Here is a 19,845-nt window from a genome sequence, read left to right on the forward strand (position 1 = left end):
AATAATTTAAGTTCGTTTTTAAAAAATACTTTCAACTTCAAAATTTTATTTTTTCACCCCAACCCTCGACCCCCCCCCACCCAACCCACCCACCCCCTACCAGGCCCCCACCCCCCAAAAAAAATTTAAGTTTGTTTATAAAAAATATTTTCAATTTCAAAAATTATTTTCTATTCTAGTTAAAATAAAAGATATTTCTCAAAAATATTTTTCATTCATAAGTCAAACACTAAAAATCTTTTTCGAAAAATATTTTCTACTCACCAACCAAACATGAGAAAATAAGTCAAAAATCAACTTGTTTTCCAGGAAAACATTTTCCATGGAAAACATTTTCATTCATACCAAACACACCCTAAGTGATGCATCGTCACAAACTTTGAGTTTGTAAACGGATTAAATCAAATATAGCATAGGACTTAATCAAATATCCATCAAAACTACTATATATCCAACACAAATTTAAACCAACACCACATAGAGAACTTTTCCTCATGCTGGAAATATAAGGATATTGATAATATACATTAGAAGGGAATTGTCATAGAAGGCTAAAAGAGCAAACCTATATCAAGGTCATGAATGTCATCAAGCACAATATCATGGGCCTATTTTAGTAATAAGTTCTGCATCTATGTACAACTATAAACGTGATTAGTAAGAATAAAAACTCAATTAAAAGAAATATAGACAATGTAAATTTGAATATGGGAATGATTCACTACTCATCTATATATATAACCAGAACTGAGGTATGAAAGGGGCAAATAAATCAGCAGAGTATTTATCACTAATTATCAGAGATTTATACACAATTTAAGACATTACAGTTACAAATAAGGAAGATGAAGCGATGCGGTATATGGAAAACGTACCTTTGATTGTTGGGAGGGAGAAGGTCGCAATAATTTGGAACGTGTGGATGTGAGAAGAACAGCTCTTGGGAAGGGAAAGCTCACCAGGAATTGGAAAAGTCTGAGGTAAAAAGAACGTTTGGGCTGGGTCATTATTGTTGTGGACTTGGGCTGGGCTTTACTGTAATATATTAGGACAAATTACTTAAGTACACAACATTATTTTACCTATTCTCAATATTTCCCTACTCTTTTACTAAAATACAAAAATCCCTTATTTTCCCCCAATTCAACTTAACCGGATACTTTATTAGTTTAAGTATCCGCCCGTTATTAATTAAAGTATCCGCGCTGCTATATTATGCATCCGTCCGTTAATTTAAGTATCCGTCCGTTATTAATTAAAGTATCCGTGCCAACAACTTAATAATTTAAGTATCCGCCCTTTAATAATTAAAGTATCCGCGCTGCTATATTATGTATCCGAAAGACACTAAAAAAGAGATTTTTGGTAATTAATAAAAAAGTAGGGATAGGAAGTAATTTCTTTCTTATACTATGTGATTTGCCCAATTTTTACAATATATTATTATCTGATTTAATAGGTGACATGTGGGTTGGAGCTAAACAATTAATTTGTGGAGTATTTGTTATGTTATTTATTTAGCTATTATATGGAGGGGAAATTAGTAGAAAAATCCAAAAAATGTGGAAAAAGACAATAGCAAATGGTGGCCTTAGAGGCATGCCACATCAGCAGTTCCTAGGTTCAGCTTTCTATATATATATATAGATGGGAAAAGGTTGAGAAAAAGACCAAATTGACCCTAAACACTTTCTTTTATGATATTTGTGGTGTTTAGGTCTGTTTTCATGTGTCTCGACTGGTGTCACGAGATATTTACCACCTCCCGTGTTCCACAGGCAACATGTGTTAGGTAATGACATTGTACCTATTAGAGTATATTTTATTGTGTTCATAGTTAAAATGCAAAATTCGATTTGACTGTTCTTTAAACTTTATTGTATCCTATGTTAAATGGAAAAACTAACTACTTATATAATTATATCATATCTATTAAATCTTACTATACTTTAAAATAATTACATAATCTCTCGCTTGCTCTCTCCCCGTCTTTTTGCTCCCCCTCCCATGTTCTCTCCTTTTTCTCTCGCTCGCTCTATATCCCTCTTACTCTCCCTCTTCCTTTATCCCCTCTTTATGCTCAGTAGTGGTGACATGTAAAGGCAATGACTTAAAAAATAAGTTTGATAAACTTTTAAGTCAATCCAAACATGTTCTAAATACTCAACTTCTATAATGAAGAAATCAAAATAATTTCGGGAAAGGTGTTCAAGCATTGATTAAGTAAATTTGGTTTGATTATAGGGTGCACCAAAAAAATTGAAATCAAACTATGCAATATAGAATTGACTTTTTCTTTTAATGAATGGATGCCTCATTCCATATGATATAAAATGGAAACATGTCAACATTCATTTGTGCAACTTTTTTACGTTTAAAAATTCAAGATCGTTTTAGTACGTATTGTTTTATAATGAATTGTATTATATCATACTATATTGTTTTAATGAATATAATATTTTGACAAACTGTATTATAATCTATCATTAATCCATAATTTGAATAATAAACCTACAAAAAAAAAGTAGGATACAAAATAAAGCTACTATGAAAAGATAGGTTAAAAGACAACGAGTAAGAACCATTCAACAAGGTGTTAAATTTTGCTAATATAAATTTTATTTTTTCTTGTATAAACTAAATTTGTAAAAAGATATGTTAAAAAAAGGAGTCTTTTTAGGTCAATAGAGAAACCTAGCATTCCAAGTTATCGCACGACACATGCTCCAAAGAATAAATCAGTTCATACTTGCAAAGGTATCCATCTATTATTGCTTATTGCATCAAAAATAATTTTTATCAATAATTAATTAACCACAATAACGATAACAATTTTTCTAGAGACAATTACTAGTGATAATTACACTTTAACACTATGTAATGCCATCTAATAACACAATTAAATAATGTCGACATAGACTTTAACACTCTTTGTTAATATGCATATTTATTACTGCTAAAGCTATATTTATGATAGTGACTCTATATATAGTGTTTAACTATTTACACCATGTTTGGATAATTATTACCCGTTGTATATATTGTATTGTTAGTTTAAATACAATATTTGTTTTGATTGTTACTTAGATTTTATTGTATCATATCGTTTAAATCCATCGTTAGGTAACGATCAAAATACCCATTTTATGGAACGAACGATTTGGTGTGATCACGTCGTTACCTTACTACTTTCTTCTCATTTATCTTTATTTATTATTTAATAATTGTATTTCATCTTCACTCTACCTTTTCATAGTATCTCTACCCCATACCCTACTTTTCTTGTAAGTTTATCATTCAAATCATGAATGTATGACATTATGTAACGGCCGAGAGCGATATAACCTATCAAATATTGTATTCATTAAACAATATAGTACGATACAATACGATATATTATGAAACAACATGTAATAACCATCCAAACAAAGTGTAGGGGCTTGGTTTATATGTTAAGCCTTAATTCTTAAATATAACAAATAAATAATACGAGACTAAAGATTCTTTGCCTTATAATACATAAACATGACCCTTAACTTGGAGTCAGCTGACAACTATGACCTCTAACTTTGAGTGTGCACAAGTAGACATTTAAACTTGTATAAAATTGAACAAATAAAAACATTATATTCATCCTACATGACAATTTTGTGTCCTACGTGGCATTGTACATGTATTATGTCATTTAGGACACGTGTGTCTACTTGTTCAATTTTATACAAGTTTAAGTGTCTACTTGTGCACATTCAAAGTTGGAGGGCATAGTTGTCCGCTAAAGCCAAGTTAAGGGCCATGTTTATGTATTATGCGATAAAATTTTGAGATGATCACTCAATTTTGAATAGTTCACTCAGAAAGTTACTCAACTTTGAATAGTTCACACAGAAAGTCACTCAACTTTGAATAGTTCACACAGAAAGGTACTCAACTTTATTTTATAACCAAAAGTCACTCAACTATTGATATTTCACTTAGAAATTCACTAAATTTTATTTTTATATAACCCAAAAGTCATCCACTAATTTTTATTTCAAACTAAAAATTTAAGAAATAGTAATATATCCGTTTTAATTATTTTATTGAACCCGCTTTAATTATTTAATTTTAAATTTCTTGAAAAACGCACAACAATAATTGACAAAATTCTTTCATTTTCCGTTCTAGTATTTTTCTTCTCTCTTATTTTCTAGTTATATTGTCAATTTTTTCTTTCTAGTGTTTTTCTCTTTTTATGAAAATTATTAATGTGATGATACATGTTTGTTTCTTTCTATGGTATAATACTTATTACCTTCTCTTTTTTGCTCGAAATTAAAAAGAGCAATAAGTTTAAAGTTAACATAGAGTAGATTAGCGAGTTAAAAATCATTCCTTCCTTTGAGCTCAAAATATTTGTATTATTAAAATTACTTTCATGTAAAACAAAAAAAATAAATTAACTTGAAAATTCATTTACACAGTATAAAACATTGACTCTTATTTGTTATTTTGTCAAAATACTCCAAACTCTAATCGAGAAATTAATCGCTAGATCAACTAATCAAAGCACTAGTGGAACAAACTGGACCAATGTAATATTCCACCAATTTTCCTAAAGCACAATTATCTTTTGTTCATAACTGGAAACATGTTTACTAAGTAAAATGGGTATTTTATTATTTATAAAAAAAATAAAAAAAATAAAAATTACATTTAAACAAAATTTAATGAAAACATATATAAATTGGTCGGGTGACTTTTCAAGTGAAATACTAATAAATGAGTGACTTTTGAGTTATAAAAATAAAGTTGAGTGACTTTCTAAGTAAACTAGTTTAAGTTGAATGACTTTTACGTTATAAAATAAAGTTGAGTGACTAATTTCTATGTGAACCATTCATAGTTGAGTGACTTTCTGAGTGTACTATTAAAAGTTGAGTGACCATCTGTGATACTATCTCTAAATTTTTATGCTAATATAATACACGAAAACTAGTCTTTTTAACTCAATAACTAAACCCTAGCTCCAACAATGACACCAAAGGCGATGAAGAACAAATCGAATGCAAATACAAAAAAAATGAATCAGATTTACGACATGGAAAAGTGCAATTTTTGCATATGCCAACAAAAGAAGAAGAAGAAATCGAACGAGATGGATATTGTTGCTCAGGTTAGTAGTTGTTATTTCAGTTTAATTGTACGTTGTTGGTTCAACTTAAGGCTCGTTTGGTATAAGGAATAAGGGATAACTAATTCTCGTAGGATAACTTATCTCGGAATTGCAGAGTGAAATAACTGTCTTGTGATAACTTGTTTCCAAACCAAAAGAGCCTGGTATTTTTAATTTTTTCTTCTTGTTGTACTATACTAATACTATATCAACTTGCATATAGAGATCAATTATTTGGCCGGAGGAGTTAATAAGGGAGATCCTTAGTTGGTTGCCCGTACGATCTCTTTTACGATTCAAATGTGTTTCAAAATCTTGGGATATAACCTCCGATCCTTACTTCAAGACGAAGCATCAAAGTCGTCAAGTCAATTCTCCAAGATTTCTTTTTGCCCATACCAACTTCTGTCGCCCTCAGAGTTTTCATAACTTATATTCTAATTCTTCTTTATCTCTTGACGAAGACGATGTACAAAATATTGATTATCTCTCTTCAGAGTATACATGTTTTCACATACTATGTGGTTCTTGTGATGGATTGGTTCTCATCCGACTTCCTACTCGTTATACTCATGAGCTTCTCTTGTTATGGAACCCCTCAACACGAGAATCAATACATATTCCCTTTCCGATATTTGGATTACGTAACTCTATTTTTGGATTTGGATATGACCCAACTACTCATGACTATAAGATACTTGCAATTCAAGAAAGCAAATCACAAACACAATGTGGAATTCTCGCACTAAAAAGTGGTTCTTGGAGAAATGTCTATATTGAGACACCTCACATCTTTCGCACTTTGAAGAATTCGTTTGGTTCTAAGGATCCTTTGGCATTTGTACATGGAGCATTTCATTGGATTCATCGCAATTTTTGTGTGGGTTCATTCAATATTTCAAATGAGGTATATACAATGATACCATTGTCAGAGCAAATGTACTCTTATCTTTCCCTTGCTATCTTCGGGGACCATCATATTTCGATATTAGATGGAATGGTTTGCCTTTCTTCCGCTTGTAAGGTTGATGGAGAGTATGCTTTTACATTGTGGGGAATGAAAGACCACGGTGTCAAGGAATCTTGGACTCAATTATTTAAAATAAAAATTGCCCCTGTTTCTATAGTCAAACCTGTTTATAGGTTTGCAGACGGTGATGTACTATTTCAGTGCCGCGATGTAGTACGTGATTCATTCAGGACATCCAAAGGAAGATTTCGGTTATGGTGTGATTCATTTGTTAAGCGTGGTGACATGATTAATATAGTCACTTTCAACGAGAGTTTGATCGATCCAAAAACACTTATTTAATATTTGGTTAGGTATGATTGAGTCGTTTTTATGTTCATCACATGTAACAAACTCTTAAATTTTGTTTTTTTTTGTCATTTCTGAATTGATCTTTGTTGAATGCACCTGAATCATGTCTTTATTATTTGTGGTAAACAGAAGAGGAGATGTTGACGGAAAGTTACAAGCATTTGATGTTGCTGTGTTAAACGTTTCATTTCTCTCTGCACTAGCAAATTACACTAATACAAAGCATGAACCAAATAGAGGCAGAGTCTATGAGCTTTCTCTGTTCTGTGTAGTTTTTTTAATCTTTTGAACAATCACCCAACACTCTAGCATAGTGACAGAAGGGGTTCAAAAGTTAGTTTAGATCACGAGTTCAAATCGACATTCTAGTAATTTTTTGAATTTTGTCGTATGAATTGCTAATACTAGAATAGTCTTTATGCTTACAGCTGCAGAGAGTAAGAAAACACTGGTCTGTACAAAGATTATGTGACTGAAACAGTGCTCACTCATTTATCATTCATGCTTCACAATCGGTAGTCTTGGACTAATATGTATATTTGTATTTTTCTCCATTTGCACCTTTTTTCATTCACATTGTGAGATATTTCATAGACATCCGGGGAACAAATTAAAGTGCACAGAAGCATATGTTGAAGATTAAAGGTTCAACAGGAATGAAACGAAATGGCTATTAAAACGCACAAGATACGTCTATAAATTTGAAAACAACAAGAATATATAGAAACACAGCTTGTCTTAACATTACTAAAATAATGAATACACATGCCTTGATATAACATGTTAAGCTAAAATAACCTAATGTGGACTGTTAAAAAGACAACCAAAAGACTCAAAAAGTGATCTGTACAACTATTATGTGACTAAAATTTCAAGCAAAATGGAGCTTTGACACCAGCTAGAGCAAGAATAGATGCTGGAATTCCCCACAATGAGTCACCACATATTAGACCAGAAGCCACTGCAGGTCCAAAATCTTTTGCCTTCTGCTTGTTATACATTTGCCAACCGAATAGGATCAATGACCCTAGACACATGTCAATGGCAAAGTAGCCTCCAAGGTAAAATGGAATAGCCATGCACATTGGACTCGGAATGAATCGATAAATTCTATACTTGGTCTCAAATTTCTTCAGCAGTTGAGTCACTAGGTTGATGAGAATAGCAGCGACAAAGAAGCAAATAGAGAGGTTGAGGCAACGTTTAGGTAGACTTCCAAAACCTTCGACACCAAGTAGAGCGATTCCACGATACATGAGAGCATATGGTGCAGGGTATGAACCTTCTGGATCACCTAGTCGATAGGCACTGTTGAAAATCCAGAAGACTAGAGGGGTTATGACACAGCCCATGGCAGTACCAATGAGTTGGCTAAAGAACATGGAACACGGGGATGTAAGGGTTAAGTAACCAGTCTTGAAATCTCCCACCAAGCCAGAAGCTGTGTCTAGTATGCTCATCATCAAACCACATGAAGCAAGTCCAGCAATCACTCCACCATTCTCCAAACCAACCCAATAACTAAATGTAAGAATTGCAATTTTTCCGTAATTTGAGGCAAGGGACCAATCAGTGAGGCCGGCTCCATAAGAATTGCAGAAGGCCAAAATAGGTGCAATTAAATAGGCAACCAAAACATGATACCATTTGAGCGAGTGGAAAATCATGGGTACCACAATGATCGACACAACTGCAATTCCAGTGTATCCCCCAGCGGCTGCCCAGTTGGGAATCTGGTCTTTCAAGAAGTATTCGTTTCATATCTTTTCATCTTCATCTTCTTCTTCTGAACAATCTAGCTGAGTACTACTCTTCCTCTTTGTGAAACTTGAGATTGTGACCACCAACATGTAGGCAAAATGGAAAAGACCATCACCAAGCATCATGGCAATTGCGATAAATACCCTGTATCCTTGGATACCATGAAGACTCGTTGCAGATAAATGGGCAGAGTACCAGTCGCCTTTCTTTGCTTCAATCATTGGCCACATGAAAGCCCANAAGCAAGTCCAGCAATCACTCCACCATTCTCCAAACCAACCCAATAACTAAAGGTAAGGATTGCGATTTTTCCGTAGTTTGAGGCGAGGGACCAATCAGTGAGGCCGGCTCCATAAGAATTGCAGAAGGCCAAGATAGGTGCAATTAAATAGGCAACCAAAACGTGATTCCATTTGAGCGAGTGGAAGATCATGGGTACCACAATGATAGATATGACTGCAATTCCAGTGTATCCCCCAGCGGCTGCCCAGTTGGGAATCTGATCTCTCAAGAAGTATTCGTTTCGTATCTTTTCATCTTCATCGTCGTCTTCTGAACAATCTTGCTGAGTACTACTCTTCCTCTTTGTGAAACTTGAGATTGTGACCACCAACATGTAGGCAAAATGGAAAAGACCATCACCAAGCATCATGGCAATTGCGATAAATACCCTGTATCCTTGGATACCATGAAGACTCGTTGCAGATAAATGGGCAGAGTACCAGTCGCCTTTCTTTGCTTCAATCATTGGCCACATGAAAGCCCACGAGACTATAGCACCTGTTAGCAATGATATGTTGACCATGTAGGGGCAAAGCATACCAACTCCAACATAGGTGGATGAGAAATCAAAGTATAACCTTTTGGCATATGCTTTGAAACCAAATGTATGCAAGCTAGCAAATCCGCAGCCTTCATCACGTGCAAATATCCACTGAACAGCCCCAAATATAAAGCTGAACCCAAACGATTTGAACAAGGAACCAACTTGTTTCTTTGCGAGCTCTGCTCCTTTAGGAGTGTGGAAACAGTTGATCAGGTATGCAGTTGCGGTTCCACTTGGATACGTCAACTTGTACTTCATTATCATCATCTTTCTTAATGCAACAATTGAGAATAAACCAGCAAAGCTAACAACAAGAAGATAAGGAAGCATCCAAGTAATAGCAAGATTCTTAGTATTAATTGGTAAATTTCCTGCATCAGCCTGAGATGCTATGTATGGACTCATTCCCAACATATAACTTGCTGTGCCACTGCTAAAAGCAATGCCAGAAGAAGCAACGACACACGTCTGTATGACGGTATTCTCCTGTCTAGTAAAAGGCTGTTTCAACATTCCAAATTTCTGAGTAAGAGCCGTCCATGATTTGATTCCAGCGAATCCCAATAGTCCAGCAGCGACATTAAGAGATGGGATAACACCAGTAGTGAGATTGAGTTTGCAAACAATGAAGTTGAATACAACACTGAGGATGAATCCAGTGAACATTGCCCTGAACGTAATTTGTTTGTGCCAGGGGGGAACATATTCGTCTTTGAATGCATTCTCTGTTGATGATTCCCCTGCTGCTGCTACAACTCCCAATTCTAGATCAGTATTTGTCACCATTATTAACTAGTAAGTAATTATATTTGAACGAACGAACAAACAAAGAAAGAAAGAGAGAAAGTGAAAAGTAAAAATTTGGTGAGAATAATTTTAGGTTGGATGTTACATCTATTTATACAAGTTTAGAAATAGCGTTTCCTGATTATAATTGAAGTAGGCTTTTGTTTAGTCTAATTTGAGATGAAATGGGAAAAACAATAATTAGAAATACCGTTAATACAATTTGAGATGAAATGGGAAAACAATTAAAGATTTGCTATTAGAAATCGGCTCTTGTTAACCGCCCCCCCTCTTTTTAAAAAAAAATTTGACATGGAATGGGAAAAACATAAATTAACCCCTTTTTTAAATATATTTTTTTCCGTAAAATTGTCATTTGGTCTTTACTTAATTAGTACTTTAAATTGACTAAAATTTGACTTCTAATTTGAACAATATTAAAAATGTTAACATTTAAGACTGTATAATCAGTTATTATTAACTTACAATAGTAATTCTTTTTTGAAAACATTATTTGGATGAGTACTTTTTAATAAATAATTATTGTTTTAGCGATAATTTTTATTATAACCATCTATAGTAATACATATATATAACAATACTATGATTTGTGAACACGTTAAATCGATAACTAAACCAATAAGATATTTATTATCGGTTTTTGGTCCCAACGGCTCGGTTTTTTATTTAACCGATAAGAAAATTCTCATATATACACGATGTTGATCATAAAATGGAAATAGTAGCAAGAATAGAAGTACAACACAAATTCCTACATTGATCACTTTTGTTTTAGACGAATTGTTCGAATTCAAATCATGCAATAAATTGTCAAAACAACATTAATTGTCCGTCTTTGACACATTCAAATCTACAATTGAAAAGAGAGAAGGTAATACTAATTTGTGTCGAGAATGATAGTGATAGTGAATAGGATTTGGACCAAATGATAGTGATTTGTCATTCATGTAAAATATGCATAAACAATTCCATCAAAACCTAATCGAAAAGGGTTTATTCATCATTTATATATATTTCATACACTTATATAGTGATAAAACAAAAAGTTACCAACACCTCTTCTTTAGTAGCATAACAAACAAAGAGGCAAATTATTATTTGTACCTATGGTAGTTTTAGGTCATGGTGCATTAACATATATCATCTCCACAGTCATGAATAGGATTTGGACCACTTGGAACATCATGAAAATCCACCATATATTGTTGATCACTCGATATTTTGTTAGGATGATTAGCTATTATTGTGGATTTTTCATTTGACGATGATAACGTGTTATGATCTGAAAAATCGACAGAACGAGTAGCTGAACTCATCCATGGATAATTCAAGAGTAGACCAAGGAAGATAAGAGGAAGAAGAGTTGATTTTTCCATGATAAAAAGTTAAAAAATTAACACCAAATTGATAAAGAAAGTGAAATATTGTTGTTAGCTTGGTGAAAATGTTTGTGGAAAAGTACTCAAATTTATAGTACAAGAATTTCTATATGGTTAGTAAGTATGATAAGGAACGTAAACTTGTCAACTTTTCAAAGCGATAAATATTAATGGATTATTAAGCATTGCAATACGTTTAGTAATTTAGGAGAGATGTGTGGGAATTATATTGACTTTTTTCTTTCTTTTATAAATGTTATAACTCCTAGTTCTTTAAACTAGATATGTTTTGAGAGAAACTTGATATTTTCATATGGCTTGGACCTTACCTTTAAGTTTTACCTTATTCAGATAGTTCAAAGGGCGATTGCAGGGTCACTAAATGAAGTCCTTCATTTTATTTCAGAAGTGTTGAATCGCGGTGAGGCAAAGACGGTGAGCTCGCTTAGCTTAGTGTAGGTTGAGAGAAACTAGATATTTTCATATGGCTTGGACCTTATCTTTAAGTTTTACCTTATTCTGATAGTTCAAAGGGCGATTGCAGAGTCACTGAATGAAGTCCTCTATTTTATTTCAGAGGTACCGATCCGCAGTGAGGCAAATACGGTGTCTCGCTTAGCTTAGTGTAGGTTACTAACTTACAAGACTTTCGATAGCTGGTTCAACCAAATGAAATCACCGATCTAGATAGAAGGCTGGGTCTCTTTAGCTTTTCTTTGAGAAAAAATATTTCTGAGAGTTGTAATTTCTTAAATCTAGAAGTTCAATCAACCAATCCATATTACTTTCAATTAATCTTCCTCAATTTATTATTGTATTAGTTGTATTTTCAATTAATTCCAACCACACACTCAAGAAAATAATGACTAAATAAGATTGTTAGGCTAATTGCTTGTTAATAAAATTGTTAGGCTAATCACTTGTACATATTTTCTAAAAATTATATATATATTTCTAAGATATTTTCAAGAACTTATATCTTGAAGAATCGATTACTATATCCTATAAAAGACCTAACTAACCCTCTAAAATAGAATAAAGAAGGATCTTTTTTGTTATGAACTTTCCTAATTTTAGGGAATTATATTACTATATTAGTAATTGTTTATCTTCTTTCTATATTTCCATGACTTTAAGAACATATTTGTATGAGATATTGAAAATATTTTCGATTATCGAAAGTCAATAAATTTACCCTTATGAACTTCTTTTATTTTTTTGGTTATATTAATATTAGTATCAAATTTCCAAATATGACACTTGTGTAGACTTTTAGGAATACAACAATTAATTTTGAGTTAATTAATAACTATAAAATACAAAACCATTTGATCACGGTTTGTTAAATTCTGTTTTTAACAGTATTTATGTTATAACACTCCATTGTATTAATTGAACGTGCATTATTCACTTACGTTTCTAAATTTGAAAGTAATTAATTTTACACTTCTCATTTAATCCTTTGTTAAAAGTTTTTATAAAAACACAAATATTATGACATGTTTAAAGTTATATGATTGTTTTAAATATTTCATAGTCAGACAAATATTATGACACATTTAAGCATCTTAGTTTCTTTTATAAATTTCGTACTTTTTAAACTGTAAAGGTGCTTGGCTAAGCTTATAAACTGGTCAAAGAATCAAAAGTCATAAGTTGATTGTCCTCGATGTATGAATTTTTTCATTTTATTAGCACTTTTAATTACTCACATATTTACTATTTTATCCTCAATATTTTTTTTTAATCCTCAAAATATTTTTCCCAAAACAAACTTTTAACTTCCTCTTCACTCCATATCTATTATTCCTCCTTTTATTTACATAAAATTCTAATTACACTATTGAACCTAACTAATAAGATATTAGTTGATTCGATTTGAATTTAACTATTATCAGTTGACTTATTGGTTGATAAACAATGAAGGCAAAACCTAAAAGACTCATTGTTGAATCTGCTTATATATGTGAAACAATTATTGTCAAAACATGACTTTCACGTTCAATATTTTCTATGCTAGATAAGAATAGACATCTTGACAATTGTCTATCTGAGATTGCCCCTTGACCCGTAAGTCCTGACACAAGGTTAATATTCTAGCCTAAAGATTAAATCTTTATTAAGAAACTCAACTGTCTAAAGATTAATGTACTATTATAAAAGGACGAAGATAATGCCTTATTAAGAAAATTATTCAAAACATCATATCACACCATTTATTTATAGCAAAAAACAATAACAAAAAAATTTAAATTATTTCAAACACAACCACAACATTTACTTAACGAGGATCAACAATATATTGTGTAATCGAAAGTAAACAAATTGTTCACCAAACATGTACACAATAATATTACTAGAGCTACACCATAACTAGAAAACACACTCTAGACAAATTAAACAACACCTAACATATTACAACTTTCTATAACTACTTATAGGGGCATTTGTAATTCGGTTTGGATTGGTTATTGATTAAAATCAAAATCAAACCAATCTAGTCGGCTTTTTAAATTTCTAAAATCAAACCAAACGAAAAAAATAAGTGTCGGTTTGGATAAGTTTTTCTGCTTTATTTGATTTGAAAGTAATAATTTTTTTGAGGACGTTCGTATCTCGATAGACATAAACACCTAGTACATGAACAATCCATAGAAAAGCTATTGTCGGTTCAATTAAGCAATACTAGAGTTATTATTACACGAACAAAGTGATTCAATTAAGAGAAAGTGTGACTATTTTATGTAAAGTAGGGTAGGTAAAGACTAAAATAGATTTTGATGGACTTGAACTTAGGATTGTTATAGTTGGGCTAAAGTGTTGAGCTTGATAAAATGGTAAAGTTAAAGATTTAAGTTAATTAAAATTTAACAAAATATTTATATTTTATTTATGAATAATATATAAATTATTATAAAATTTATATATCTAATTTATCAATTCGGTTTGGTTATTTTTGCGGTTGTTTTTTAGTAAAACCAAAACCAAACCAAATAGTATCGGTTTTCAAAATTTAAAACAAAACCTAATCAAACTACACCAAATATCAATTTTTTTAATTGGTTTGGTTCGGATTGCGGTTTGGTTTTTTTTTTTTTTAACCATAACCATGAACAACACTAACTACTTATATATACAACAAAGGGCATAAATGTAAATTTTACTATTCTTTACGGATTCACAGTTTATCCGATAAGGAAATTGAGTGATCCATACCCCTCATAATTAATAATAAATTTCAATACATTCACCAATCAATAACCTGATATTAATAAGCCAATAACTTTATTTTACGATCAAATTAACAGTTACCATTTGATTTTGAACACTTTGAACGTAAACAAGAATCATATCTAATGTAATTCATATCCTTTATATTATTTAAGATTCACCTTAAAATACCAAATAACGATTATCAATCCATAGGTAAAATATATACGCATATACAATTTTACTAGAACCAAATCGAAAATGGCTTATTTATCATATATATATACTTGTATATTACTTTTTAAAAAAAGGAAATAGTGATAACAACATGTTAACAACACCTTTTTTTTAGTAGCATAATAAACAAGAGAGGCAAATTATGTAGGTAGTAGTTTTAGGTCATGGTGCTTTAACATATACCATTTTCACATCCATTTTGAATAGGATTTGCACCACTTGGAACATCATGTGCATTCACCATATATTGTTGATCACTCGATATTTTGGGAGGATGATGAACTATTATTGTGGATTTTTCATTTGATAATGATAACGAATTCGAATCATGACCCGAAAAATAAACAGGACGAGTAGCTGAAATTATCCATGAATAATTCAAGAGTAGTCCAAGGAAGAAAAGAGGAAGAAGAGTTTGTGATTTGATGAAAAGTGTTGATTTTCCCATGATAGAAGTTGAATAATTAACCAAGAATTATAAAACAACAACAACTAGGGATTAAGATTAGTGAATTGCTAGGTGATAATGTTAGTGGAAAATAACTCAAATTTATAGGACAAGAAAAATATAGTTAGTATGAGAGTTTAGTATGATAAGGAACGTAACTTGTCAAATTTTCAAAGCAATAAATGTTGTGAATGCAAATGAAAAAACAACAAAGTATTTGTATTTTATATACATATTTATCGTTTATCATAGTTAAGTAATATATATTCTCATTTTGTATTTAAATTATTGAAATTAGATTAGTTATTTTGATGTAATTGAGTTAATATCTCAAAAGGTCATTGAATTATGAGAATTTAACTAACAAAGTCATTAAACTTTATTTTGTATCAATAAAATCACTTAACTTAACACTTTTATCTTTAAAAATCACTCAAGTACATTTATCTTTAAAATCAAATTGACATGGCAAAATAAATTATTTTATACCATATAAAAACGAGTTCCCACATTTTTTTTTATTTTACTTTTTGAAAAAACTGAATCTGCACCATTTCCAGGCACCTTCTCCCATTGAATGTAATTTCTATTACATTTTGAATAATTTTAAATTTTTTCAAACAATTTCCATTTTCTCAAAATATATTTTTTACACCAAGAAACTAGAAAGAAAGTGTGAACCTCTAGTGGACTCACCGAACTAGAACAATCCACAGAGGAATAACGAATCTAAAATTCACCACTTTTTACATTATTTTTTATTTTGCAACATTTTCTTTTTTTCAAAAAAAGGTCAAAATCCGCACCATTTTTAGTTTGTTTTTTAAAATTTTGTTTATTCGTGGAGTCTATGATTATATGAAATAAAAAATAATTTATTTTATTATGTCAAATTTATTTTTAATGATTAATGCAGTTGAGTATTTTTGAAGATAAAAGTGTTAAGTTGAGTGATTTTATTGAAACAAAACAAAGTTCAATGACTTTGCTAGTTAAATTATCATACTTCAATGACCTTTTGAGATATTAACTCTAAATATTGATCATTTGAGTAAGTATATCTCATATATATCTATTATGTATGTATCTCGTCTACATAACTCTGTGCGTCTCTCTTGTACATTCGTATATGATTATTCTCTGTATCGTATTATATCATATATATCATAGCACGTAATATACATTATCGCAATAAATCATGTCGAGTTTATCTCTGAATTTTGACTTCAAACTTAGCTTCATCCACATGTTTCCAATAAATTTCAACTATACCCACTCAAAAAAGCACTAAATTAATCGCTTTATTGTTATAAATTTCTGTAATTCCCCCAAGAATTTATATCTTGGAGAATCAATTACTATATCCTATAAATAAAATATATACCTGGCTTTATCAGAATTATCATTATTATTGTTACTTTCTCCGTTTCATTATACTTATTACTCCTATGTTTTTATTTTTCAAGAGCTAAATTATATTAATTTTGATCAATAATTTAAGATATATTTTTTCATCATATTAATATGAAAAGAATTACAATTTATAGTACTTTTAGTATAGTTTTTAAATATCTAAGTTGTAAATTTTTATATTAAAATAATCTAATCCAATTTTTTCGTTCCCCACTCACATCAATTTGCAAAGCTAACGCACGTAATGGATGGTAATCTAATAATTCAATTTAGCTTAAAAATTATACAAATTAACTCTCGGAAAATGAACATGAGGATTAATATAGGACGGATATATTTAGTGTTTGCTAACTTCCTTAGTTTTAAGGCATTATTTTACTATATTAGTATTTGTTTATTTTTGATGATCAAAAGTCAATAAATTAACCCTTGAACACTTCTTTTATTTTTTTTCTCCTTTTGGTTATATTTATATTAGTATCAAATTTCCAAATATGACATTGGGTATAGACTTTTAGGAATACAAAAATTAATTTTGAGTTAATTAACAACCATAAAATACAAAACCATTTGATCACGGTTGTTTATAGAACATTGTTTAAGCATTACTCACCTCATGACGTATAGTTTAAATTGAGATTCTACGAATAAATGTGATATTTCTTTTGTTCTAACTCATATGACATGGATATGGTACAGTAGACAACGAATTATTATAATGAAATTAAAAAAATTAATATTGTGCTTTTGGTATTGTGTTATTTAAACTAAACTAAATCAGTAAAAAAAAATGTGCCGGTTTTCTACGTTAATTTGATTTAATTTAAATTTTTCGATTCTCTTGAACATTATTAGATTTACATTGAATCTATCTTGGATAATAACATACTCAATATAATTTTATAAGTGATGGTTTAAAAATAATAATATATATCTAATTTTTATAAAATATATAAATTATTCTCGACAAATTCTCGACTCAAAAAATAACCTACCCTAGATGACTTTTCCCAAAGCAACATGATTTGAACAAACTTGTTTGAAAATTCTGTAATGTTAAGAATCTTTTTAAAGTTATTCAACAGTATAATAATTAATTACAAAACTGAAATTACATGCTCTGAATCTGATAAATTAATCTTGACCAGTACTCCTTTTTATTTTTTTTTACCTTTTTGAAAAAAATCATCAATAATCAATCACGTGACGTCCATGAAGGCGTCACAAAGAATTTCCATACATCATATATCATTATTTTATTTTATTTTTAAGTTGAAAATTACCAATATAAAACTTTATTCGTAAATCAAAATATTTCTTTTTTCATATGCCTTAATCTTGCAAGACGTTATTAATAATCATTAATAAGATCATAAAAATTATACGATTTTACCCCTTCTCTTTATTATAATGTACGAATCCTTAAATTTTTATTAAAATTCAATCGTTATTTTGAATCATTGATTTACGAGTAAACATAAATTAGGTTGATTAATTTGATTTTAGGTACCTATCTGGTTTTTAAAAATTAAATGACATCCATGATGGTGTCACTAAGGAAGGTGTGCTGATAACTATAGAAACCTACGATTACGAATTGTAAATTTTTTATGAAATTTTTTTGACTCTTCTGAGAAATTTATTTTAGTATGCCAATGTCATACTTTTTTTTTTTTTTTTTAGTTAAAAAGTAATATCGCTTTAAACTTTTCGTTTCACTTTTAGTCTATAGTCAAACACGATAATATAAATTGAGATGAAAATAATACATTTTCTTTGTTACAATATATTTGTCTGATATTTTTTGGTAATTCCCATAAAATTTAACATATAGAGTTTTTAAACATTTAACCTAGGATATAAAAGTGTTCCTTTTTTTTAAAAAATAAATATATTAATTAATTATAATTAACAAAAAATTATATCTTCATAAAACATATATAAATATTAATTTAGCGTAAATACGCGATGCATATAATTTTTCTGCCCATTTCTAAAATAGAATTTTCAAACGATATTGTCGAGTAGTATCATAGAATATGCCAGCATGTTTCATAAAGTATAAAAATAATATGTTCATACATGGGGTGCTATTTCATAGATAACTCATAACACTAATAAAGAATAATGATTTAATTTTGGACATCTTACAATTTTGATCCATCCTTTATTCAATCGAGTTCGTTTGATAAAAATTGTTTAAATTTGATTCATAATTTTGAATCTTTGCCCTTTTGATCTTTGTTTTTTTCTGATGCCGACGGGTTGTTGAAGGTTTATTTTATAACAAATTGAAATTTGTTCGAGCCAAATAAGCAGAATGGATACAAACTTTATGTGTGACTACCTAATATACTCAATGTATATTGTCAATGATCTTTGCCCTTTTGATCTTTGTCTACCTAATAGATTTCATTGAGTTGACCTTACGAACAAAAAAAAGAAAAAAGAATTGGGTTGGTTTGTGTAGTGAAGTTAGGAAATTTTTTACTTATTCTTATCCTGTTTAATTTCTTTTGCTTCGTTTATCACACTCCAAAACAATGTTTATTTAATGGTACACATTTTAATTTTCCTTTCCCTCCTTCAACTTTGTACGCAGTTTATAAAGTTTTCAGTTTCGCAAGGTTGTGTGAATCAATCTATATTTATTTGTTTCTTTGGCCTCCCTTTTAGTTCTCCAAGTCCTATGCATCTGAGGCTCCTCAAAAGATGTGGATGGTGACAACCCTGTCGGACGCCTAACTTTTATTTATTTTTTTAATTTTTAAAATTCAAAGTTATTTCTTCTTTTTAATGAACTTTTAACTAAATATATATATATATATATATACCAAAATATTTTTTAGTTTGTGGTCTTAAACATGTCATGTGGAAGTTAAATTTCAAAGTTGATAAAAAAGAAAGAAACATTCTTTAATGTTTCGAAACAAACTAAAAGAAAGAAACAATATATTTTTTTTTTGTTAAAAAATACTTATAATAATTCTATTATTACTAAAAAGAAAATGAGGCCTACAATTTGGGGGCCTAATACTGATTCCTCATTTTTTAAGACATTGAGGCACCCCTGGAAACTGCCAAATGACTTTTAGTATTGACCAGTTAGTATTTATCTTAGTTTGCTACACCTAGCGAATTGTAGCGACCTGGATACCATGATCAAAGACATTGCCATCATCAGATTTGCCGCCGTCCATATCTTTTGGAGGAGCCTCTGGTGAATAGAGCTTGGAGACCTAAAAGGGAGGCCAAACAAACAAATAAATATAGATTGATTCACATAAATCA

General features: G+C 30.4%; 1 protein-coding gene, 1 long non-coding RNA gene and 1 pseudogene across 2 annotated transcripts in view; 1 reads left to right on the top strand and 2 right to left on the bottom strand.

Moving 5' to 3' along the window:
* LOC125852454 (uncharacterized) overlaps positions 1 to 992 on the bottom strand; it is a 3,954-nt gene extending 2,962 nt beyond the window's left edge. Inside the window, exon 1 of the long non-coding RNA XR_007445020.1 lies at positions 876 to 992. This is a non-coding gene — a long non-coding RNA (uncharacterized LOC125852454). The remainder of the gene's footprint in view (positions 1 to 875) is intronic.
* Positions 993 to 5,077: 4,085 nt separating this feature from the next.
* LOC125852452 (putative F-box protein At1g47790) lies at positions 5,078 to 6,464 on the top strand. Its single transcript, XM_049532179.1, has 2 exons — positions 5,078 to 5,152; positions 5,376 to 6,464. The coding sequence occupies exons 1-2, from the start codon at positions 5,078 to 5,080 to the stop codon at positions 6,462 to 6,464; spliced, it is 1,164 nt and encodes a 387-aa protein (XP_049388136.1).
* An 872-nt stretch (positions 6,465 to 7,336) lies between these two features.
* Positions 7,337 to 9,756, bottom strand: LOC125852467 (probable metal-nicotianamine transporter YSL7; annotated as a pseudogene).
* Between the last annotated feature and the right edge of the window lie 10,089 nt (positions 9,757 to 19,845).

This window comes from Solanum stenotomum, unplaced genomic scaffold (assembly GCF_019186545.1).
Source record: "Solanum stenotomum isolate F172 unplaced genomic scaffold, ASM1918654v1 scaffold35404, whole genome shotgun sequence".
Lineage (NCBI taxonomy): Eukaryota > Viridiplantae > Streptophyta > Magnoliopsida > Solanales > Solanaceae > Solanum > Solanum stenotomum.

Bases quoted from the DNA above. Each gene is read 5' to 3' on its own strand.
- LOC125852452 (XM_049532179.1), top strand. From the start codon at position 5,078: ATGGAAAAGTGCAATTTTTGCATATGCCAACAAAAGAAGAAGAAGAAA. The intron at 5,153-5,375 runs GTTAGTAGTTGT...ACTTGCATATAG, and splicing joins AGATGGATATTGTTGCTCAG to AGATCAATTATTTGGCCGGA.